General features: G+C 35.6%; 3 protein-coding genes across 18 annotated transcripts in view; 1 reads left to right on the forward strand and 2 right to left on the reverse strand.

The window, feature by feature from the left end:
- Ptp61F (Protein tyrosine phosphatase 61F) overlaps window positions 1-6,631 on the reverse strand; it is a 24,091-nt gene extending 17,460 nt beyond the window's left edge. For 4 of the 6 annotated variants that reach the window (XM_022076800.2, XM_087350483.1, XM_022076785.2 and 1 more), the window contains exons 1-5: window positions 6,440-6,631; window positions 3,683-3,844; window positions 2,741-2,875; window positions 945-1,078; window positions 25-250 (exon numbers count right to left, since the gene is read on the reverse strand). In XM_022076800.2, coding sequence (XP_021932492.2) covers window positions 25-250; window positions 945-1,078; window positions 2,741-2,875; window positions 3,683-3,844; window positions 6,440-6,523 — 741 coding nt within the window. In that variant the 5' untranslated portion in view covers window positions 6,524-6,631. The remainder of the gene's footprint in view (window positions 1-24; window positions 251-944; window positions 1,079-2,740; window positions 2,876-3,682; window positions 3,845-6,439) is intronic. The other 2 variants (XM_087350484.1, XM_022076775.2) reach the window with 2 other exon arrangements.
- Window positions 6,090-9,210, forward strand: LOC110836032 (transmembrane protein 70 homolog, mitochondrial). 2 transcript variants are annotated; one of them, XM_022076845.2, is made up of 2 exons: window positions 6,090-6,212; window positions 8,743-9,210. In XM_022076845.2, the coding sequence occupies exons 1-2, from the start codon at window positions 6,123-6,125 to the stop codon at window positions 8,956-8,958; spliced, it is 306 nt and encodes a 101-aa protein (XP_021932537.1). In that variant the 5' UTR covers window positions 6,090-6,122; the 3' UTR covers window positions 8,959-9,210. The 2 variants fall into 2 exon arrangements, with proteins under 2 accessions (XP_021932537.1, XP_021932527.1); XM_022076835.2 differs by lacking the exon at window positions 6,090-6,212 and adding an exon at window positions 6,847-7,501.
- LOC110835945 (uncharacterized) lies at window positions 9,104-26,286 on the reverse strand. Of its 10 annotated transcripts, XR_002545102.2 has the most exons (7): window positions 25,643-26,286; window positions 24,077-24,194; window positions 18,567-20,133; window positions 16,188-16,400; window positions 14,381-14,632; window positions 12,432-13,881; window positions 11,737-11,812 (listed from the first exon to the last, which is right to left on the reverse strand). XR_002545102.2 is itself a non-coding variant. In XM_022076690.2 (6 exons), the coding sequence occupies exons 1-6, from the start codon at window positions 25,668-25,670 to the stop codon at window positions 11,633-11,635; spliced, it is 2,358 nt and encodes a 785-aa protein (XP_021932382.1). In that variant the 5' UTR covers window positions 25,671-25,738; the 3' UTR covers window positions 9,104-11,632. The 10 variants fall into 10 exon arrangements, 9 of the variants coding, with proteins under 9 accessions (XP_021932382.1, XP_021932421.1, XP_021932402.1 ...); XM_022076690.2 differs by lacking the exon at window positions 12,432-13,881 and having other exon boundaries at window positions 9,104-11,812; window positions 25,643-25,738; XM_022076729.2 differs by lacking the exons at window positions 12,432-13,881; window positions 25,643-26,286 and adding an exon at window positions 25,532-25,634 and having other exon boundaries at window positions 9,104-11,812.
- Between the last annotated feature and the right edge of the window lie 18 nt (window positions 26,287-26,304).

Raw genomic sequence — 26,304 nt, forward strand, 5'->3', positions numbered from 1 at the left:
GTGTTAGAATGTAATGATACACACCAACACAAGACATGAATCCACCAAGCAGAAGGTCCCTGAACGTCCAATGCCTGCTGAACAATGAACTACAGGTGGACCAACATTCTGGTCCAAAGCACCACTCTCTCGCACCACCATCAGGAAATTGAGAAATGCTGTTGGACTCTCTGGTACACCAAAGTCTGGCCATGTTGTATAGTGAAAATGCACAATATCACGACAGTTTCCAGTCTCTATTTCTATTAATCTGCAATGGACACAAACACAACACAGTATCAGCATTTCATGACAATATAACATAAAGAAAGCTCAAGAGTTCAAGTAGACTGGATATGTTGCAAGAATGGAAAATGAAAGACAATCACCAAAGTATAGCAAGCAAAACCTTCAGGAAGACACCTTGGATATTGGTACTCATAACAAACTCAGAGGAAATGAACCATGATGGTATAAGGCCAAAATTCAAGCCAAGGACTGTAAAAGGTGGAGAGCTCTTTATACAGTTGTCTTCTAGCTTGTAGCACCATGTAATCTGGTAGATGTTACCAACATTTCACAGGTCCATCACCAGAGTGATGAGTACTCATCGCCCTATTGATGGAAGAAGCAATGACCCCTGAAATGTTGGCAAACTTGTACCAGACTACACAGTGCTACAACCCAAAAGCCAGCCATCACCACAAAATAATTTGGCTGCACACAGATTGTACAAGTCAAGAGAATATGGAAGATGAGAAAGGGCAAAGAGGCCACATACAAGATAAATTAATTTTTTGTTCAAATATCTGGAAATGCACTAATTTTTAACAGTGCACTATATTCATATGTTTATTATTTCTTCTGGATTTCCTGAATGGGAGAGCAAGTAACATAATTTCCAGCAGGGTTTGTAAAGTGATAATGTTTGAGAACCACTTCTCTAGCATAATTATAATCCTAACCTGAGTATCCTTGTAGTATAATATGCAGCTTCGTCCTCAGATACAAACTGCACCTGAAGTCCGACATCTGTCAGCTCCATAACATCATCAGTTCCTGGCTGAGATGCCAAAGGCCAGTACTGGTGGCATTTTACCTGGAAATATTCCTGAACTGTTTAAATCTTTCACTGATAAGCTTAGTGCCACAAGCAACCTCTGATGTTCCTTAATGTGAAAACTTGTAACATCTTACAACAAATAGATTACTGAAATAATCCATGTATCTATATTAACTCAAGACTGCAGTGTGCAGGAAAACAGTGCTAACATATGACTCATTACTATCAACAAAGTTAATTAGACAGAGGCACCACTAATCCTTCCAAAGCCTCCATCTTCTCAGGACTTAGCTACTTAACTTTAATTTAATTATTTTTGCTTCTACACACAATCATCAAGAGAAATACTGTAACTACTATGAGTCCATATTATTTGCAACAGCTCCACAACCACAACAAATAACATTTATTAATAATGATACTCGTAATAAACATCCGTGTCCAAGATAATAATTTTATATATTGCACAGTAATGTTATTTGTCAATGATATGATGATTGGAATGCAGTTTCTTACATCTGTGGCTTTCCCACAAGCCAGTAGAAGTGCAGGAAACTGATTTTAGCATTATACTAAGATTTGAATGATTGTGGCATATTTATTTCTTGACATGTCAGTAGCTGACAGTTACACATAAACATACGTTGGATACGCAATAAACAAAACAATATCACAATACACTGAACATATATATAAAGGAAATTTAAAGCAGACAAAAATTGCTTTACTTTTCCAAGTATTATGGTAGATTAGAAAGCAAGTTTCGGTACTTGTGGGTTATCGGGACACAACGCTTTAAAAACAGGTTAGGTTAGGTTAATGTGTGTGGATAAATGACATATACTTGAAAGTTATTAAATTTTATTTCAATAAATGACAACTAACCTAACCTAATTTTAAAGCGATGTGTCCCGATAATCCACAAGCACCCAAGTTTCTCTGCATGAAGGAGTTTGTTTTATAACACGTCACTCTCTCAGACACTACTAAATGTTGTACTGAGCACTCAAAATCAGATACAGTTGCCAGATTAAAGGAAATGTATTTCAATGTGTACTGCTAGGAAGGAATCAAACAACACACAGGGCATCAGGCTGCCTAGATACGAATGTGTTAATGTAAGTTACATACAAATTATGTGCAAAATACAATCAGCTTCTAAGGCAGGGATTCCCAACCTGCAGTCTGTGTGACATGTATACATTTTTGTAAAGTTAAAACACTTATATAAGGAAAGAACTAGTATTACCTAAATCAAATATTTATTTTTGAGTGAATAATTAATAAATATAACATATGAACAAATTTAATGAATATGTTAATTAAAATGAATGTAGTAATATGTAAACCTGCTTGCAACAGAAAATTGGTAAAATTCTTAAAACACTGCAAAGTTCCAGTAAACTGTCATTTATAACCTGGCGGCCCAAGAATCAATAAATGGTGAATGTGACCCCAGGCTTTATGAAGTTCAGTACCCATATTCTGCCTTGCAATGGGCTGATCACTTGTCCAAGTAGTCACACCAAATGTCTAAATAGATCAAGAAACCTTCCATCAGTGAGGAGGCTAAGGTCCTTCAAGGGCTGTACAGCCACAGGCAGAGAGAGAGAGAGAGAGAGTGTACCCATATTCTAAATACTGGTTGGACCACATTATGGCAGGTAAAGGGTTGTTTCAATGATTCAAATCAGCTACCTGATTTTTTTCTATAATCCTATTGAGCATAAGAACAGCTTTACAGTTCTGTTCCCAGACCATGAGCCAGAAATGGCCTGTGGTATGAGGTAGTGGGCCCTGGGTCAGGATGTAGCGCCGGTGGGCCCTTTCCATCTGTAAAATGTAACATGTTACCAGTATTCATGGGACTTCATATACATTACAGAATTTTCTGGATATTGCACAAAGCCAAAAGAGTAAAAATTACCAATGTTTTGGAGGAACTTGCAGACTCCCTATTCTTCTACCTATATAGTATGCAAAGTGTTGGTTGATAATCGTTTGGGGTTACAGGTTTTTTGGGTCTTATGGGATAATATTTATAACTATGTATAGTTACTACATCTTACAGATCATTTTTTAGATCTTATATAATCTTCTAACACATTTTGTCATTCTGACCTTAGAGGAAGCAGCACTTTCTTCCAAAATATTGATAATTTCTGCCACTCTGGCACAGTATATTAACCAAAAGACTGTACAGTGAATAATGCTAACATTACTATAACACTTTTAATTTCCTGTGGTACTGTCAGTTTTAAACATAAACACTGCTTCTATATCAGCAATCCAACAGACACTGTCCATTACAAATAAGTTCTGACATTCATTATGCAATCCTCAAAATTATAAACAGCTGAGATCATAATAAAAAAATTAGACAAAGAAAAAATAAACTAACCTAACAATAACATTGTAAATATATAAATTAACAGGCTAAAGAACTTAAAAATTGCAGAGCAACAAAAATGCCAACATCACTCATATCAAATGATGAACAATAAGACAAATGCACTGAGAAAGGGCAGGCATCACATAATTATGTCATTTTTTTTTAGAATGGCTCCAACTGCATATTTACAAACTGAATTTTGGAATAAAAGGTATAACCTACACATAGGTAAATACAATATAACTTACTGTAACAAGATTTGCATTGATGTAATCACAAGGCCCTTTCGATAATACAACTCTGCTATGGTCATATGGGCTGACATCCCGATACCTATTCAAGTTCTTGTTTTGTGATTTTCTAGCTTCCAAAAATGTGTAGTCATAATTTAAACATTCATTTCTTATGTGCTGCAAATAAAATTACAAAATATTAGTAGAAAAATATATATTTCACTTTTATTCTTGTCACACTTTCACTAAAATATGAGTAATGGAGATACAATTAACATACAAAACAAACTTCACATCAAACGGTAACTTCAGTTTCATGTTAATATTAATCAATATTATTGCATCTTTCATAAGCAGACAAATGCAAAATTAATGATTATATAGGTCAGTAATCAGAATTACATGTCTACCAATGCAACAATTAGTATCATGATGCAGTAATGGGATCAGAACAAAATATTCTAATAATTTCCCCCTTTTGCCACTGATGACCTCTTGATGTCAAAACACAGTTGGCACCAGTGTCATTTATAGTGTTAACAGTTTGTTTGTTTGCTTATTTTTATATTCTAATACACTACACGGTATGCAAAATTTTAAGATTACTTATCATATGTCCAACATTGCTTGTCTCTCATCACATTAATGTCTACTTTGATGCCAGAGGTATATTTTAATTCAAGGACAAGTAATCCCCTAACATGAATTCAGAATGTCCATCATGAAGTTCACAAAACCCAACTAGTGAACTCTACTATAAGCCAGTTAAATCCATTTAATATGTTCAATCATAGTTCTCTAAGATCCATTTCAATGTTATCTTCCCATCTAAGACCACATGAATAATAATTAAAGTCCTTGCTAAGATTTACTGCTTGGATTTTAGTTCAAACTGGGCAACACTGACTACTCTTTACAAGAAATGTTTAATAAATTTCAGATATATTTTAATGAAAATATACTGTATTAAAATGATATTTTGCATCTATTTTGCAACATACATTTATATCTCATGTTACCCTGCATGGCAGTAAAAGGTTAAAGAGAGAATTATTTTATGCTCTATGTATGATTATGCATTCTTTGCACAAATTATAATAAGAATGCATACTGGGAAGATGTACGTTGTTTGGTAATCTATCTATATGATTCATGATTACAGAATATAATTATAAACTTCATTTTCAATTATAATTTCTTACTTCCCCTACATAAAAATGCACAATTAAATTTTATAATGAATATACACATAGAGGCAATAAGTAAACACATCTCGAATCTTGTTCGTTTATAGTAAACAATGTCAACACATTATTTAAAGCCAATGTTCTGCAGAATATCATGAGAATTGAAAATAACATATGGTAGCTTTCTTGGTATAGGTAACGTCAGAAGATTTAAAAACATGATGTTTGAATGATCCCTGATACCTTAAACTCAAACCAACTTTTGTGAAAGTTATTTAAATAATTCTCAAGTTTTGGGGCATAGAGAGGCAATAGAAATGTGGACATTCTCTTTAAAACTTTACAATACAAAGACCATGTACCCAAACCTCTATAGCATGCAACTGCATGGTATCTACTGCCTAAACTAATGCCACAAAACAGAAAGTAAATTAACCTGCTACTGAATCCATATCTGTTGTAGAACTATCAAGTATTAAAAAATTATAAGAAAAGTATTTCTTTCAACTTTGTTAGTAGAACTACAGAAATCTGCCAGTAAACTGTAGCAGTACATTAAAACATCATCTAAGGATCATATATAATTGGTACTGGTAACTACATTGTAAAGATAGACTTATTTTACTTTCAAAAACACGTTAAAGAAATAACGATGAAGTACGAACAGTGTGCTGACTCCCCATCACATCACATAATATACGCCTCTAAATAAAATTATTATGAAGTAATAAAAACCACTAACATGACTCAGTAACAATTTATACCTGTTTTAATTATCCAGTAATATCTATATAGGTGTCTGTCTAGTGATATGGTGGGAATTGTTAGTTCAATGCTGTTAAACAGAATGGATCATGGACACTGACTGTAATCACAACAGTTATATACATATTTACGATTTATTTAATGATTTTTCAGTAGCTCAGACTATATAGCATTGACACATCAGTTCTATGGGACACACAATTTGTTGGGTTATGACAGACACAGACCACTGATCCCAGCTTTCAAGTAGTAATGATAAAACTGCCAGTGGCAACAAACCAAAATTTCAAATACACCAAATAAATAAAATGTAAATTGAATAAAAAATAAACAATCCCACAACCTTACTATCTGTCATAAATTTCATGATATATGCACAATAAATGAAACCCCATAAGTCAACATGCTGAAGTGTTACAATCTGTGTAGTATCATTTCCTTGTCAGTGAAACTTGTGAGTTGACAGGAAGTCTTATCAGATGTAGACACTGCATACTACATTAATGCCTTGGAGGTACTTTACGAGTTCTTCTGCTGATTTAAAAACAATCCGTTGCTACAGATTTTTGTCAAAGGCCTTCTTGGAATTTGAAGTAAGTAATAAAATACTGAGTGATGCATGTAAATGTGACTTTGGCTGTGGTTGATAATTAACACGTGCATATATCACTACAATGCTGGGGAAATCAAAGAGTTCAGTACTTAAATAAAAAGGTGACAACCCAGTGGTTTACAGATATCTTCATGTGTTTCAAAAACTGTCCTCTGCCCTTGAACTTGAATTAATCCAGATTCAATAACATCAAAAACATTTTCACACCTGGTATAATAGTGGCCATGCGCCTTTGGAATCTATTTCTAGAAATTCTGATTCTACATTACTTTTTGATGCAACCGCGTTCATTTTACTCGCACACGGCAAACTAGTAAGCCATTTACAAGAAATACAGGAAGCTTTCACTACAAACTCGTCTCCGAATTTCACCTTGCCAACACAACTTCTTCTATTTCCTTCAACTAATCAGGGAGGTCAATAAGTATAATATCCCTCAGGGAAATTAAATCTCTAAGAAAGTGAATATAAAATTGTATAGATAGACAATAATATTTTGAGCTATATATTCCAAAAATTGTCATAATATTTACATACGGATCATACTTACTTTATTTTCTGTTATTCAAAATTATTCATTATCGAGGACAATATTTCAAACTTTGGCACTTCTGCAGTTTCATCTGTGCTCAGGGCAGTATGTTGGGCCCTCTGTGGCATGTGGGGCTTTGGTTTGATGGTTAAGCTTTACGGATTACAATTAGGTAGAATTGTTGGAACACTCTGGTCTGAGTGGAGTACTTTTATTTTCAGAAAGCAGTAACCACTTATTAAAGTAACTCTATGTATTCAAGCAAATCATGTGTTACAACTTCCTAAATGGATAAAATGTGGAGGATATTTCGAACGACGTATAAAACTAACCAAAAGCTTTTCTGTAAGACATTGATATGCAATTTTGCGGACCAGTGTAAATCATGTATACAGTTAACAACGAAATGTCATTATGGATCCAGTACTACTGATACCAGCAGAGGAAATATTCAAGTGTATTATGGAGCGTTAACACCTCAGATTCGTGCAGTGAAAATTTTCTCTTTAATGTCCAGTGTAGCTGGCTTGGCGTCGCAGCCAATTCTTATACATCAAATGCCAAACTTGGGAACGCCTATTGTAGTAACCCTCTTGGGTTTTGTGGGTTTATTTACCTACGTCACCCCATTTTTGCTTCATATGGTTACAAAGAAATATGTTACTTACATATATTTCAATTCAAACACTGGAAAGTATTCTGCAGTTTGTTTAAATTTCTTCCTCAGAGAAAAAACGGTAATTTAATCCAACTAATACAAATGATTCATGTAGTGCTAAATTGCTGCTTGCTTTAAGTATATGTTGAGAAATACCTGATTGATACCACTGTTATAAATACTCTCATTCTTCCTCTGAATCATTGCATACAACCTGCCCTTTAATACTTTTAATTGTGAGGGAGGTAGGTGACTCAGGTCCAGATTTAGAGTATGATCCTTCTCCTAATGCTCAGGTACATCTCAACTTCCATAAGGAAGTTATCAGATTTCAAGAACTCTTCAGAGAAGTAAAAGGTTACCTCATAATGCCTTGCAAAATTATTCAGCTGGATGAACAAGATAAGCTGTATTAAATTCTTAGTTATACATGTATTTTCATGCCACTGTTAGAAATTCTCCGAAGTCCTTTGGTTTTAGATAAGGGATTTTCATATGGCTGAAATTGTTTAAATGGTTCCACATCTGTGCTATATCTGCATAGTATTGTCACACATGGGGATATATACATTGATACCAACTGAAAATGCTGTGACAAGACTGACAACCATGTATTCTAATAACAAGCCTGGGTGGATGGCCACATTGAAAGGCCCAAAAATTGTTCCATGACCCTAAAACATCAGTACTTAATCAGATTTGTCACATAGTTTGGTTGCTCTGCCACTTGCAAGACTACATGTAATAACCCTGAAGACCCAAATCAAAATGCAAATTGCAGATCTCACACAGTATTGTCCCATTATGATTCCTGTGTTCTTTGCACTAAGTGAATAAAACAAACAATAAGGTTATATGTTCATCCATCCACTGTGGTTTTCGGGATCTACAACAGAAACTTGTTAAATACAATTTAGGTCCATTTCAGTCTAACATAACCCCTACATTACATGAAACTGAAATCAAATGTACCATGTAAATAAGTATCGGTTTAATGCTTAAAACATCTCATTAATATCTACTCTTCTTTGAAACTTTTATGACTCAGCAGTTTTATTAGTCTTGAAACAGATTTATACAATGAACATTAAGGCCAACATGTTACTCAAAATTGCAAAGAACACATTTGGAAAATGCCTCTCCAATCTCCTTTTGTATTATGACAGTAGGTGAAGACTACTGTATTAAGACTGCTGCTTGAATACAATTTCCTGATTTTTTGTGTGTATGGAACTAATGGTATACAGGGCGCAACAAATATTTTTTTAAAAAATGTCACTGCCTATGCATTTCATTTCATTAATGTGCACTTATTTACAGATTACTTTTACAACAGATGATATTATTGTACCAGATGTACCAGGAATGTTTACATCTTTCCTAGTTAAGGGATCACCTCTATTTGTGGATTCACGGCTGTTTGATGATCCTGGACATTATGCAAAGATGATGGGCTATGACAAACCAATAGACTTTAAGCTCAGTAATGTCTCCCCCAAGAAGATTAATTCTGATGGAAAGAAAGATACATCTTAGCAGTCTGCAAGAAATAACTTCATAAGACAAGAAATGATTGCAAGCTTAGGACAAGTAAATCCATGAAAATAGTGTAAAGTGTACACTTAATTGTTTCACAGGTCTCCATATGTAATATTGAAGTTGAATGCAGAAAACATACATATAGGCTGTTTTAATCATTTATTTTGCAGCATGTTTTCATTATGTACAACAGATCTATGTAAAGAGATAATTTGTATGTACAAATAAATGAGTGACTATGCAGTGCAATTTCCATATTAAATTCATAGCAGCCCAATAATTAACCCTTTTAGGAGTTTGTGAAAGATAGGATGCACCTGACAGTAGTTATACTATTATAATTTTCTTCAAAGGAACATTTGAGATGTCCTATCACATGCATGTGTGTCGACAACATTGATAAATGGTACTTCATATTACATGCTTGTCAACATATATCATTTTATCTGGATTTAGAAAGCTACATAATTACAAATAAAAAGTTCACACTGTAGTCAAACAAAAAGATCAGTCTGACTGAAGTATACATTCAGTGCTGAAGTTGCATTATACCTTGCACTGGAACAAGCATTACCTTCAAATTTCATCAGAAAGTGCAGTCACAATGAAAAGCACTGTTGTCACTGAAGAAACTGCCCAAAACACTGTTCCAAATAAAGTCTAGGATATATATGGCATTTGGATAGGAGTAAATTGAATCTTTTTACCCTTTTTCACAGCATATTTTGCAGCATTTCTTCATTAAGTCTTCCTCTTTCACTTGGTTTGAACTTGGCCAACAGATGATTTGTTGCCATAAGTGCTGTAGTACAGTACAGATGACAGGTGCCAAATAATGGAAAGATTAAAATCATATAACGATTTTCCAAGAGGATATAAAATGAACCCTCTTTAAAATATCACTTTCATTACAGAATTCATTGTTACTTTCAGTGCCACTGAAATTCCTGAATTAAAAATTAGTATACTGTCTGGTATTTCTTTTATGAGATCCAAATTGCATCATCACTATAAAAATCAGATGCAGCACAGTGAGGTGGTTTCAGTTGTAAAGGACCTGAAGCCAAGTTAAAAGCACTGAGTTAAAGTCTAAACTCATTCACATGTACATAAATAGGGTGGGCATCAGAGTGACCATTTTTAATTCATGAATTGCAATCTCGGTGGCACTGGAGCAAGAAGAAACTAAATCGCAGAGCTGAACAGTCCATCAGACAGGTAAAGCCACTAATACTGTCATGATGCATGAGTCATCTGCACATGACTTACATGCATTAAGTGGCAACAAAGAAGTCACGGTCCAGTCTCTAAGAGAACTGGTCAAAATATTTCAGCATTCAAGTTTCAAATGTCAGATACAATGGGTTTATTTCAGAATATTTTCCACACATTTCAGATGTCTTTCTATAATTTAGTATCACCTTTAAACCTCTGAAGAAGGCTCTCAAGAAATTCATATGTTACAGCAGGCAGAGCATGTCCCTCTGAACTGAAGGGTTCTGTCCATGAACACAAAGCATGTCTTGCAACACACCGAAAGGTGAAAAGATTTGCTAATGTACAAAAGCGATTTCTAATATGAGTAAATGAAAGTGCAAGGGGCTATGCTACCATACTGTTTCCCCGTCATGTATTAGTTTTGGCACCTAAGATACATAATTTATGTTACATTTTAATATTTATTACACTATATATTGTAAATGTCTTCCATCAAATATTAACGTCAGTTTCAACAACTGAACAGTATTAGGCCTTCACAGCTTACAGCCATTTGCATGAAGCTGTTTCTTTTATCTCTACCTATCTTGGCACCTCTCTTAATATGAAATTACTATATACATTTTACGTTCAATCTAATGACTACATTTGTATTCAGAATTATATTTCTAATAATCACAAAACTTTGAGCATGTGAGAAGTACACAGTTATCAAAAAGTCACACAACCCACTAGCAACATGTTTCTTCTTAGCACATTTTAAATGAACAATATTTTCCACAATACTGTAAAACAAATTCAAAAACCATATTAAAATTTGCTCCAGAGGTTTCTGCTGTTAATGCGCTCTGCCTCACTAATATGATGAACGAAAAGCTAACTTTTAGGTCTATGTGGGGTATGTGTCTCACCATGCATATTTGTGTCTCCAGTTATACAGGCATGTCCAGATTCACTAAAGAAAACGTGTGGATTTCACAAAGATGTAAGCTTGGGCATTATGTATAAGATCTAACAGTATTTAAGGCACACACACAAAAAAATCCATATGATAAAGATAAATCTGAAAACATTCAACTATATGCTTTCTGGCAGTCAGTAAGATCAATATTGATAGTAACATTAAATAGTGAACATGCATTGCTCTTGCAAGTACGTCACCCTTGATTCTGAAGAGTTTAATGAAAAGTGACATGGTTGGTAGATGGCTCTAAGGCATGCACACAACATATCCAATGTTTGAATGTACCCACATCCATTACATTATATAAATACTTTGTACTTTTTAGTTTACAGGAAATAAATCGACAGTATGTGTTGCATGACTTTTCGATCACTCTGTATTATCGCTCATAAGATTAAGTGCACACACTCAAGCCTTTAACATGAGATCACTCTACAAACAGTAACTTGATCAAAATACAAGATAAATGTTCTTTATCATCAAGGCCTTTCAAGCTGGGAGCAGGTCAAAGTCGTCACTAACGTGAACCATGGGGACATGAAGATCTTCAATTACAGGCTTGGCTTTAAACTCGCATATTCCAAGTTCTTTCATTTTCCATTCCCAATCCATTCTCTGTACAGCATGAAGAGATTCTGCTTCATTGTGGTGGCGAAGTAACATTGATTCCTGACAAAGGAAAGATGCAACATAAAAAAAGGTCATGGCTAACCCTATATGACCTACAAAGAGATGGACATGTGAACAGACAGACATGGCCGGCCCTATATGTATCCAACTACCAGGCAAAATCTCTACATGTACTATAGTCCAGATGCAAGTTAGTAACTATAAGATGAAAATATTCTGATGACAATCTTTGCTAAGAACAAAGTACATTTTAAAAAATCTTCCAACTTCAACAGTTCCACTATGCTATGTAAAGTGCAGAATGAAGTGACCAGTGATAATGATAATGTGACAATTTTGAATTGTGTGGATGAATATCTTTCAGAAGTTGAATTCAAGGACAATGATAATGAAATTGATGATAATCAAAAATCTGATCACAAAGTGGCATATCAAGCAGCAAACAAAGTGACTGGCAAGTGGCTCCAGTTGTCAGTGGCTGGTATGATGTGAAAAGACAAATGAAAATCTGGCTCTTGATGTCATGATGTAAACACCAATTTAATCTGAATACTTCATATATGTGCACTTGTGCAAATAATGCATAGTAACTTTACTGTGTGGAACAGGAGATTTAAACTACCACATTATTTCTATTACCAATCATTATAACACGTACAATTCGTCAGTCCACAGAAGTTCATTATGCTGAGTTCTTGCTGTACTAGCTGAAGAGACTCTGTAATATAAGATAGGCATGTGCAAGAATGATTTACTCGATTTGAAATGGAAATTTGGAAAAATTCTGAGTATAAAGATAAGAATGAAAATTTTCTCTATTAGACTAATTTTTTCACTTTAATCAAAATTTATAACAATGTTCCACAATGCACCAAAGTGACCTTCTGATATCAAATCCTTTTTAAATTAAAAATTTCTATAAATCATTATTTTAAAAAATTCACTCCTAGGGCCATGTCCTAACAGCTTGTTAATATGAAAATTGTCAATACCAATTTCAGGTCACTTTTCACAACTTGCTGCATCTGAAAGTTTGCTACAGAAGTTGGTTAATAAGAACATGTAAAATTTTTAGTGCACAATGTAATAACTTATACCACTGTTGTAATTGTTAACCACACAGATTTATGTGGCAAAAATTCTTAAAAGTTTAGGAATAAGTATGTGGTAGAAAACTATATTGTCTCTTATGCCTGTGTCTACCATAATTCCTAGATACAGTAGAACTCATCAATTACCCTTTTCTGGGACTGATGAACAATAGTGTATATTCCAGGAAAGTGTAAATTAAAGGAAATTCTAAAACCACAAGCTTAACCCTTAAATGGAATGCTCAGCAAACAATGTAGGTAATTATTTTATGTCTTTACAACATGTAACGCCACAAAATCATTGATGCAAGTTAAAGTCACTCTAAGACTACAAAAGTTGTCACAAAGAATGAGCAGTGTATTCACTTATATACAAAAAAAGTATCATTTCTACTCGAATTTTTCTGTCTGTGACTATCCACACTGATTTGCATTTGCTTCAATGACATTACAGTCTGTCATATTCAAAGTTGATACTGATATACCAAGTTGTTTCACCAAGAAAATTCAGAAGGCCCCATATGGTATGCAGAACATTCCCTCTAAGGAAATTTTTTTCTTTCATATTGCCATCACGCCATATCAAACATGCAAATTTAAATTGAACACCTGCAGTGTATGTAAAAGACTCGACTAACAAAATAATAATAATGGCTAACTTAAAAAACAAAACCACAACAGAAATTGATACTTGCAAAATGGTGATTAAATTTTCAGAGTAGCCACCAGTTGGGAAAAAAAAACAAAAAACAAATGACTAGTCAAAAAAATTACACAAAGCCCAGGCAATAAAATGAAATGACGTGTATTTTGTGGGAACCAAAATAAGTGAAATGAAAGGAAAATTAATGGGACTGAAACAATTATATAAATCAAGGGAAAATGTACATCTGGGGACATAAATGTGAGGTTTCAGATTATGACCAGATGGCTCCAGTCTCAGACCGGAGTATGCACTTCCTAAGATGGTGCTGCTATTGCTGAGATGAGTTGGTAGTCAGGGAGGGAAGTCCAACACTGTGTAGAGAAATAGAGAAAGATGCAGAAAGAGAGACATGGCTTTACTGACAAGTTGGTTCATACTGCCAACAGTTATGACTGTGATGGATTGGGTAGTTTGTGTGCAAATGCAAAGCAAAGCAGTTACATGAAAATTTTCAAAGTTTGAGAATTAAAAACTGAACCAAGTCACTTTTTTCAATTAGTCTAAAACGTTTGAGACTCACACACCTAATATAAAAGGTAGTTGTTCCTGATACTTTTTAAGCAGCATACCATGAAAACATACAGGGATGTGGAGGTATTAGCCCCTCTTTCTTTACCTTGTACTAGATGGAGTTGAGTGGTCAGCTTCACACCCTGGCTGCTTTATTCCTGGGGCAAAAGCCCCTAGTACCTATTTGATAGGAGGCTGGGTTGGCCCCAGAGCCAGTATGGACACAGTAGCCACTGTTCATTACTACCACACCATAACAATCCACCTACTATTATTACAGCTTGCTTCTTCAGTACTTACCTTGATTTTTTCCCATTTATCATCAACATCCTGCAGCCAACTCAAGAATAGACGGCCATTGTAACGTGACCGAGCGTTACGATCCTTCTCTTCCTGCTCTGGTGTTATCACATTGTATACTTCCTCATCCTTTAATATTGTGCACACAGAGAATGGGAGTGACTGGTTCGCTAGAGCTCTTGCAGCCCGGCCATGAACTCGAAGAATCTCCTGTTCAACTGACAGCACAAGTTTCTCCTTTTCAATTACATGCTGAAATGAAAACCTTTAGTTAACTAATGGAAACATATTTTCCCACTGTCACCAACTACACATCACATTTTGATGACACAAAATAGTTATACTAAGACAGCTTGAAGATGCTGTCACACTCAATTATGATCAAGACAATGCACAAACCTACTCACAAACATCATGTCACTAATATCAATATATATTAAGTCACAAATGTCCACCAGTCAAGATATGTCTACCAGACACTTCTGAAAGTAGTTGATGTCTGAACATCAGCACTCATATAAATGTATGAAAAGGATGTAGGTCACAGAAGTAAATAAAACCTTGAAAATGTGAATCCTGGGTATAGTTCTAAATTTAACATCTCCTAAATGATAAACCAGATACATAAGTGTGTAAAAAGTGAAACATGTTTTCAAAAGCCTGCTGATAAAAATATTACCTACAGTTTACATACTAGCCATACAGTACTTAAAAATACGTACAACTTGGTTTATTTACCATAGAAACTGGAAGGCACTAAGAAAAATGAACAAATACAATGCCATGTATAAATCATGCCACCTGTCACAGTTCAGCCATTAGTAAAATAACTGTTATAGCTCAAATAGTAAAACTGCCCCTGTGCATAAGCACAATGCACAGATGGTCTAGATGTAGTGTCTACTGAAATTGGAACCTGTTGTCCAGGCTGCTACCAGTCACTTAACTGACTGAGCTATCCTGACTCATAAAGCTCAGCTACTCGGCAGTAAACATTTTATAATAAACAACATATAAACAGTACTATTAATCAGGACTGTCTAGATTCTTAATCACCATTTCATAAATTTTACAAGATATTTATTACCTTAAAGGTGATGTGCAGCCATCTGTTCTGGCTGTTACATTACTTTATACATTTCCATAAACAGGGGCAACCCAGTCTGTCTTATTCATAATGCTGTTAGGATGCAGGTTAAGTTGCCTGTGCTTAAATACATCTGGGAATATAAATATAGTGCCATAACTGTGGCACTAGATGCAGATGAGTGATCAGCTCAGGGTGGTTAAATAAGGAATATGAGCTAGAAAAACACTTAGCATGAACAAGAAGAGAAATGAGTATGAAATGTTGGTTCTAAAACTTCTAGTTAGGTGAAAATAGGATAATATTAAAATAAAAACTGAAGAAACAGGCATTTGAATATGGTTATTTAAATTAAACTGGTTCAAGACATGGCCTAAAGGTGGGCTTTTGGGGATGCAATAATATAACAGTATGGCTACTTGAAAAATGGCAAAACCATGGAATTATTACCGATTCTATGCCCATTTTAAGGGTATCTTTAATGAACACATGAGCTATTCAGCACTTTTTATTGTTATTTATTCGTACAATTTCTAATTCATTTTCTACCAAATTCTGTTCACAACAGATGCATCCCATAATCTTTGTTTTCCTGACCTGTTGTATTTGGCAAGAAACATACCCCTCACTTCAGTTTCCAAACATGTTCAGGGGAAGCGTATATCCAATTAGATACCAGTGAGGAAATTAACTTTTCATCAGAATGTTGGACCATGTTACCTGCATCCTTAACCTGTATCGTTCCTTTTCCTGTTCGATGAACAAGTCTTTCATAGCGCCTTGGAGATTTTGTGGAGGAGACACAATTGGAACTGACATTCTTGATGACGCATTTCCAGCAAGAACATATGTACATCGGTTCATAAGGTAATCCTTAAAACCTTGCGGAGGTTTTGGTTGAACTGGAAATAGTCCCTTCCGACGTCTCTCAATCTGATCAGTACAGGAATTCATATAACATGAACAGTACTCAATCACAATTTTAACATTAATGCTAAGACAGTAAGATGCAAGACACCAACAATAAAAAAAAATTTTGGGGCAGCGTTTCCTAAACCTTCATCATCATGGAGACCTTTTGGTCTTGAAAGATTCTGGTACAACCCCACACATAGAAGCCTATATAAAGAAAGACAGCAGAACTGAGTATTCTTTGTAAAGTAAGTAAATATCAGTTTTGTTACACATACATTATTTAACAACTCTGTTTCAAGTACGTGGATTATACAGCATCAGATGAGACGGGAAGACTATCACAAATGATGTGTAAACAAGTCTGGAACAACTAAGATACAGCCAACTTGAAAGTGCTATCACAGAATTTTTCTGGAGAGACTGAGGAACACCATGAAAAAATTGTTATAACAGCTGGCAGCCCTGCCAAGATTTAAACTAGGTATTCCTGAATACAAGTTTAAAACATTATTGTGACACCAATCTACTGTGTACTTAAATTAAGAACAAGAAAATCCAAAATCAGACAATATATTTATTCTCATACATTTATAACTGTACAATGAAAACTGAAGCCAGCCAATGCCCCTTCCACTTTCTCATTGACATCATACAAGATCAAGATAGCACCAGTGTAGCTGGTCTACATAATGATATACATGTGCAAGTGATTTCATACATACAGTTCTTTAACATGCCAATGCACGGCAGCAGCTGTGCATGCCAAGTACCAATGCTGACATTAGTAGATTATAAATGGTACCTTACACACAGATTTTGAATTCAATTCAACAGAAAATCTGTTGTAGGCTCACTGTGTTAATATCTACAGAATCTTTGGCAACATCTCTCAGAATCTCAGGGTTCCACTGAACACAGATAACCAGTAGTTTAAAAGCCAATTAACCCTTTATAGGCAAAGCTTGTCTAAATATTATTTAATAATCCAGTCCATACTGAAATGAATATTTGTTTGTTTATAGTCCAATTAATGATGCTTTTTCAATAACTCAAATTATTCAGCAACAAACTGCAATGAAAACATCACAGTTCACCATTACGAAGATTAATCTGTTAACGCTGTTTAAGAAAATATTCCCCCTGTATACCAATAATCATATGAAACACACAAATGAAAAATTCAGCCTTATTGATTGATAAAGCAGCTGAGACATGTAGTTACTCCTAGGCCTTCCAGAGTTAATAGAACTGGTTACAGGTGTCAGAATTTAATCATGAATGTGTCATCATTCACAAAGAAGAAACATGTAAAACACAAAACAAGCACAATAATAAGAAGGCATGAAACAATAAAAAAGAAAGAAGGCAAAAAGAGAAGCAGAGATTAAATTTTACCAAGTAATTGTTGCATGTCCAGATCTGAAACTTGGATTTTGATAAGAATGGCAGAACAGAATACAAGCATCTGCAATAATATATGTAACAAGAGCTAATCATTTGGCATAAACTGAAATGAAAGGTTGGACACAAGTCATGGGTCATTTCAAGGTACTATGGCAGGTTTAGGTGCTGCCAAAATACAAGTCTAGAGCATTACCACTAAAACCTGCTTGCTCACTACCAGCAGAGAGGACTTATTGCTGTGAATCACTTGGCGGGGGGGGGGGGGGGGGGGGGGGGAAATTCCTCACACATATATGGGAGGAAATGAAAAAATACATAAAAAATGTTATTTGAACTATTTTTTTAAAAAAAAGCTATCCCACTATATGCCATGTATGTACTTGGGGGCGGAGAGAAGGCAGCTCCTACACATTCAACCTTGGCACTTGGTAGAGGTGAGTGGAGGGGGGGGGGGAGTTGGGGATCAAATGATTTTTCCTCTAGCGTCTGCATCCAGACAGATCTGGGGCCCAGCCAGACTCCTATACAATGGGTACTGGGGTCCTTTCCCAGGGGTAAAGTGCGGCTGGGGCATGACACTAACCACTCACCCCCACCTAGTGTTGAGGTTAAGAATTAGTAGGAGCTACACATCCTCCTCCCTAATGCCTAAATGGCATATAGTGGGACAGCTTTACTTTAACTGAATTCTACCAGTCTAAAATGTATGTTCTTCAGAACCCAAGTCCAGCATACCAAACTACCAAGTCAGCAAAAATAAAAAACACATATGGCACTCACCTGCTTTCTGATGTTAAGAAACAACTGGTAGCAGTTCATAATTGGCTGGTCATGAGGGTGTACTTCTGTTGTTGTACTTGTGGAATCTGAAGGCTCTGATGTAGAAGTTGAAGCTGTTGCTGCCTGACTTTCTTTACTCTGTTTCATTTTTCTTTTTCTGGGGTGCAAATCAACAGGTGGAGGTTGTGGAGGTGTAGACTGAGCTGACTGGCTTTGCTGCTCAGAAGATTCTGTAATTTTCTCTTCAGGAGCAGATGTTGTAGGTGCAATTGCAGAGGGGACAGATTTAGTGATGCTTGTAGTAGTGGTTACTTCTGAACTTGTGATGGGAACGACAGGTTCTGCTGGGGATGGAGACTGTCGCTGACTGTTGCTCTGATTTGGTGATGAATTGTTGGATCCCCTGTCAACTGTACTGCTGCTGTTCAATCCTGGGGCAGCAGGAGAAGGAGCTGGTGTGCCAGAAACTGTGATTGAAGATGTGGAGATGGTATTTGATGATGAAACAGCAGTCACTGATCCAGTACTGCAAGATGAACTTGATGTGCCACCCCCTGATCGATGAGAGCTGCGCAATACCCTCTGGTGATGAGTGGAACGCTGGTCTTCAGATAATAGGGGTCCAGAAACTGAATCCTTCTTTTCATCATTTTTCACTGAATTATTGTTACTTCCCAGTTCTGATGGACTTTGTCCACTAACAGAAGTTGAAGCAGAACCTGCTGTACCTGATGCCTCTTTATCAGGAACAGAATCTGCACTATTAGATGAAGGAACAACATATGGCAGTGCCTGATGATGCCGAGTTGTGCCATTTTTTCCATTACGATTTCCTTGTTCTTGCTCCATAGAAGCGCTCTGTTGCGGAATTACAATCTTCAGTGGTGGAACCTTTGGCCCTGCAGTCCAAGTGGGGCTAGGGCTTGTTAATGACCCTACTGGCTCTGGATTACCACTGCCACTGCACTTTCCTCCTCTCCCATCATCAGTTTCACCATCACTTTCAGGTGCCAGTCCAGGCACAGATTTACTGCTATTCCCACCACATGATGCAGAAGCATTTGCTAATTTTGGACTACTACCAGCTGATCCTCCAGTACTGCTTGGACTCCTACGATCTGAATTGCCATTTCCTGACCCATGGACAGTTTTAGTAGCAGAGCTGCTACCATTCTTTGGATTACAAGTCACCTTTGAACACTTTTCAGTCGAGCTTCCATTCCTACCACCTCCAAATCTGCCTGAAACACCACTTCCATTCCTTGAATTTTCTTTCCCACTATCTGAATCCTTTCGTTTTTTGCGTTTACTTTCTTCATCTGCATCTTCTCCAGTAAGGTTTGCTTCTGAAAAACTTCTTTTGCTGCTCTGGTCTGTGGGGCTTTCTTGCCTACCTGGACTAGTACAAGGTTCCTTGCCATCTGATGTAATCACATGACCTTCCTTCTTTTCAGCATCAGGTGATGCACTAGTTCCTCGCACAGATGAAGTCTCTTTGCCACTCTTAAACTCATACACATCTTCACCACCTGCTGCCTTGCCCTCCATGCTGTCACCAACCTCAACCCTATAGACAGAAAAACCAACTCCACACTTATCCTTTCCACCAAAGCTAATATGTGTCAGTTAGTAAACACAATGGCTATAAGTTTGATGACCAGGTTTTGATTCCTGGCAGGCAGAGACCTTTTTCTCTTCTTCATCACATACAGATTGGCTCTGGAACATTCTCAAGTTCCTAAACACTGTGTACCTGGAATTCTTTCCCTGAGGGTGAAGTGTACACATCATTAAGCTGACCAATCAAATCCACCTGGAGCCAAGATTAAGAACGTGAGGAGCTATACCTGTACTCATCCCACAATACACCTTCATGACATGGTACATGGAAAAACTTTTTCCACGGTTAAGCTACATCCTTCCCATCTGAATGACTAACATGTCACTAAAGGTGATTTATAATAATGGCTATGAGATAATGATATGGATATCTGAGACCATGGAGCTGAAGAGAATATATTATTGTAAAAAGAAGTAACACAAGAATACAGAAAACTTCATAATGAACAGTTATCATAATTTGTACTTTGTACATAATACAAAAAAGATTATCAAATAAAAGAGGCTGGGAATAATGGAATATGTAGCATGCACAGCCATGAAACCTCAACTGAAAATACCACTAAGAGAAAGAGGCATATGTATGTAAATTGGGTGGGGCCTTAGCCGACCCTTTCACTGTGACCATTTCTGATCTTTTGTGCACCCATGTTCACTGAGCATGCTTAACCTCTTTAACTAGGAAAACCTGTGCCTCTTAGGTACCCTGGTCAGAGCCTACCAAAACTTGGGTACTGCTACATACCCTGGTTGCCTCAAGCCACTGGTATTAAAATTGTCTTTCTGATTTTAAGCTTCCTTCTGGAACTTTCAAACACTTGGTCTTTGCCATATGCAATCTGCCTATGGAACAAATAAAAATGGTGCGTAATATATGGTCTGTATATACTGCATTTTTCTCGTGATTATGCATTCCAAGTTTACCCAATACCGTAAACTGCACTTACTTACCGATGTTGTATCTTGTTGGTTAAAACCCTAGCTGCCATGAAATATAATTTTTTGTTTAGAATATGTCAACAAACGGATAAAGTGGCTGATGGCTGCTGGCAGAACTTACAACACAAAAAAACAGTCTGACAAACACATGCAACTGCATTATATGCAGTGGCAGGCTTACCACTTAGTCACCCCTACATTATAAATAAAATACCACACACAATACACAAGATACACTGTTAGTTAATTAACACCATGGTATTTACACTGGCAGTAAAAGAATGATAAAGACCAAAAAGTCAGATTTACAAGTTTAACACATTCTGTTTCCTAAAATCTGCCAACGAGCACATACCTAAGTCTGCTGCTGCACATTACAATCGACAGCAATCACAAGCTACATACATTTTCAGTGAGTCAATTATGTCTTGACCTTTAATAATTACAGAAAAGTTTGTTGCATACCTAGTTAAGTAGGTAAGTAAGAAAGAAAGAAAAATTCACAGTGGAACCACGGTTCCGGAGAATCTGACGTAAATACGTCTTTGTATTTAAATTATATTTAAGCAATAAATACAATGAAAGGAAGTTTATATATTAGCTTTATTCTAAATATTTCCTTTACACATGCTTTACAATTGAGTAAATAGTTTGATTAAGACACTACCTATTTAACTTGAATTAGTTACACTTAAGATGGGTCTGTGGTAGCTGAAATATGTTATTAAATTTGTTCACTTTAGAGCATCAACATTTCATGCAAATACCATATCTATACAAGATTTTGATCTAGTAGTACTACATTGAGGATTTGACATCAACATTAAGCCAAACGTTTCCTCCATAAATGTGACAAAGCTTTGATTTTCCTCCTTCTTTATATCAATGTTAATCTCCTGCCAATGTTGAGCTAGCAACAATTCTACATCACTTGACAATTCTATGTCTTCTATCAATTTTATATTTTCTTCTTCGGCAGTTTGTTGTTTTTGTAAAAATGCATCGTTAACTGTAATCTGGTAATGTTTTTACAATGGAGTATTAATCAAATAAGTAGGCCAACGTTTTATTGTATCTTTCTTCACAATTACTACCAGATAGGCAGATTTGTGAATCAAGTTTCTCTTTATATGGACATTGAAACTGTTAACAACATCCAATTCTCTAGATAGTAGCATTACCATATCATTAACATCTACTGGAACATTGATTACTTGCCTCCTAATTTGCATAAATGAAGGTCTAGGGGATATTAATCTTTCGCTTATGCAATCTAGAGGAGGCAAATCAGTGGGGTATGGTGGATACACAAATCCATTACTCCTAGACAATATAGGTATTTGCTGCTTATTTAAAGATAGCCAGCATGTTGTGCATACCTTAAATTGGGATAGATTTTCATTTACAAACTCTGTACAATATATCTAAATGGCTATCAGTAACTTGTTTCAAATCTTTTTCAAACCATAACCATTACCAGCACAAAATTATCTAGTCTACGACGCACTTCTTCTACAAGCGATTAACAGCTCAGCTCTTTCCGCAATAACAAAAGCGGATTGTTGACGGGAGTAATGTAACACAACAATGCCAAGTAAACAGATGATGTAACAATTAGTTTCTTAGGTAACATAACAATGCATGCAGGAGTTCATATAAAAGCTGACCACTGTCAGTCCATATTTACACATTGTTGATATGGATATTACAAATCTTCGTAACGCTGTTTATGCAAAATGACCCTTCCATATAGACGTATTTACGTCAAAAAAAGAGAGATAAAACTGCCATCTAATCAAATACAGTGGAACATAATTATTTAAATAAACTGTTATATAAATTGTTAGCTTTCATACTTTGTATTTCCACCAGAGATTAAATAATATAATAAAAATAGTTAACAGCTTGATATATATTTCAAGTTTGAGGGTGGTAGGACCTCATGTGCTTAGCAAGGTTGAGTCTCTCAAGTTCAGATCATATTTAAAATTATTAGCTTACAAACTTCTATTTCTTCCTGTTTTTTCTGTGCTCTTTGTGTGCATAAAATGAATAAACACAGGACAGATCATGCCTGTCTGCATGCATGATTCAACTTGAGAACTGCTGGAAGGATTTGGATAAAATTTGATATGGATGTTATGCCACAGGGAACTAACCTAAAATAATGCTTTCTAATTTTCTACAATAAGTAATACAAACATGACAAACAAACTTGTGATGTGGGACTGGCACTAGTGCCACATGTAATATGGCAATACAGTGATGTATGGTAAAAACGTTTTGGAAAATAAAAAACTTTGGTATAATAATTCATTGTATAATGTAAAATAATAACATGATAGATGAATGAAAGAAAAAATTGACTTCACCAGGATTCAATCATGTGATACGCACTACTTCCATATGTAATCTTAGAGTTAAAGCATCTCATGATGTGGCATTCTTTATAGTACTTAAAGAAAACTTTTAAGACCACATGCTTTCTATAGTTTGAAATTAGAATTGTCTAAGTAAGATAACTGACAATCATTCGTTAATAATTAAGAATTTGCCAACAATGCATGTGTGTATTCCAGTACAAAATACATCATTCAGTCTTATTTATAAAAAAGTATCTGTTGAAAAGAGACACAAGAACATTAAAATTCAGAAACAAATGTTAAATTTCCAGACACATGAATCACTGGTCTATCTAATGCAATTGTGGTCAGCTGTCTTTAATACCAACCATGACATGGAGATGGTCAGATTTTCAACTTTCCTTGTCTTTTAGGCTACTATTATACTACACATGAACACATCCAAAATTCCAATAAAATTACTATGTCAGGCTAAGATTAAGCTCACAGAGAGCAAAATAAACTTAATTTTTAACTTTTTGTACAAGTAACAGACTTAACAGTCTGGTGACTTAAATTACTCATTAACAACTAAACTGAAACTCTTACCACTTGTTATTACTAGATGCTACATCACCAGCTGCTGCAACCTTAATTGATCGTTTTTCATCCCTTGCTTTTATCTGGTGTAAGCGCAGATTTACCCGAGGAGAGCTATACTTTTCACCTGTAATACAACATACATTTATATACATACACACACAAACACACATATACATACATTTTATATATGATTCATCATCAGGGAATTTCCATACACACAAATTTAAAATATTAAAATCAGGCACAATATAGTCACAGATTAGTAACCAATACCTATGCCTCTGCTGCTCACAGAATATTCTGACACATTCTGTTATTTACTAACGTTTTTGTTATAACTGTTCTGGATCCGGTAAGAACAACTTTAATATGAATTATGAAACAAACTTGTCTGTATTAAATATGCTCACCATGTTATGCTAAAGAATGCAATGGTCCTCAACACAAATGCACCTACATTACAAAGATCAATTGGTTAATGTTGTTTAGGGAAATAATTGTTGTTTATTCTGAGAATCAGAAGAAACCTATAAAATAAATTCTGTGGGCAAAATTAATTTATTTGTTGTTAAATCAAGTAGTAAATATAGTTTTACCTTCTGGTTTTAAAGGGCTCTTTACACAAAGCGCATAAACTACATTCATAATAGGATGGCTGTATTATGTACCTGCCCACATTTTATTTCAAAAACAAACACACATTCTGATCGGTAAAAAAATCAATAGACTTTCAAAAGCAGCTACTAAGCAAATGTTTCAACATATTCAGTTCATATGAACGGGATGTTTGATATAGATGGAACTTTCCAGGTGCAATAATGTTCCCATAATCTTATGAAACGTTCATTCGAAATGGCCAAATAGGTTAGAACAGTAAGAAAATATTTTCGCTTTGGTACCATCGTCAGCAACATTTTGACTTCAATAATAAAAATCAACACCATGGTGGTAAGATTCAACTCTTCGGTGATGGGAAACGAAATAATACGAAAATGCCTAACACTACGTCAGGCATTCATTAAGTCACCTACTGGTAGTAGCAGTGAATGAAGTTCCGACATAACAGTCCACACAAATGCGTCACTGTGGCCTTTGTAATATAAAAGAGCGTGTGGTACAGAACAATTTATACTGAATACTTCCTAATATGGTTATATGGAAAACCGACAACCCAACTATGACCACTACAAAAGAATAGTACAGCAAGATACGTTCAATCCATCTCAAAATGAAGCAAACGAATTAATAACTTCCTCGCTCTCTTACAAAACACTTACTTTGAAACACAAATTATATTATTTAAGAGCTTAAAAACATTATACCTACAACTGAACAGCACTGCGAAAAAAATTATATACACTTCACACGCTAGTCGATATCAACGCATAACCAACACACCACAAAAAAAGTGTTCCAATTAGGCACATAAATTCCACAATGCACCTACGGAACAGTACGTACCACACGTACACTGTCACGGATCATCATGACACATTAGTAATATCTGTGCTAGTAATCACTGTTTAGAGATGGCTCAACTGTGCTAGTAATCGCCTCCCTCCATTTCCTTACCTTTGTTCTGCGGTGATATCCTTCGCATCTCACAGGGGGCACCACTGGATGTGGTTGCGCCAATTTGACAAGCGGGACTTTTCCCACTGCTGGAACTGGATTTAACCCAATTCGATTTAAAATTAATATCATATAAATAGTTTACACAATAATACTTTTAAGTATGGTATGACGGAGGGAAGTCATAATTGACGAAACGGTGACAGTTTTAAGCTTCAACTGCAGTCCCTCAGAAAATAACAATTAATTTAGAGACAAGCTGTGAATATCAGCATTAATAGTACATTTTTTGTATGACAATGCCTAATGCATGTTTTCCGTCACTGAAAGCACTATCAAATTTCTCTGTTAAGCAGTCCACATTATTTATTTCTCATAAAATTGTTTCGGTAGTGCAGACATGAAATGTACGTCTCAGTAGTTTTCCATTTCAAATGCGGAGACATATTTACAATGGATATAAAATAATTTATTTGCGCGTGGAGAATCACATTTCCCTTTTCGTTGTCACCCATTACCGGTAGACCACCACTGCATCTTTCGGAATGTTCCGGCGAAACTCACAAATATTACAGTCGGCTAACCAGCAGGGTCTCAGCTTAGGGTACCGACCACCTCCTCCCTGAATCGTGACATGGTCTGCCGCCATTTTGTCTGCTCGA

The sequence above is a fragment of the Zootermopsis nevadensis genome, unplaced genomic scaffold (assembly GCF_977971745.1).
Source record: "Zootermopsis nevadensis isolate Lab colony 2312 unplaced genomic scaffold, Znev_1.0 Znev_ptg000017l, whole genome shotgun sequence".
NCBI lineage: Eukaryota > Metazoa > Arthropoda > Insecta > Blattodea > Termopsidae > Zootermopsis > Zootermopsis nevadensis.

Coding starts and splice junctions, on each gene's coding strand:
- LOC110835945 (XM_022076690.2), bottom strand. CDS start 25,670: ATGCGAAGGATATCACCGCAGAACAAAG. Junction 20,134..24,076: donor GCATCTAGTAATAACAAGTG/GTAAGAGTTTCA, acceptor TTCTGTCTATAG/GGTTGAGGTTGGTGACAGCA. Junction 16,401..18,566: donor TTCTTAACATCAGAAAGCAG/GTGAGTGCCATA, acceptor TGTACTGATCAG/ATTGAGAGACGTCGGAAGGG.
- LOC110836032 (XM_022076835.2), top strand. CDS start 7,052: ATGGATAAAATGTGGAGGATATTTCGAACGACGTATAAAACTAACCAA. Junction 7,502..8,742: donor TCTTCCTCAGAGAAAAAACG/GTAATTTAATCC, acceptor ACTTATTTACAG/ATTACTTTTACAACAGATGA.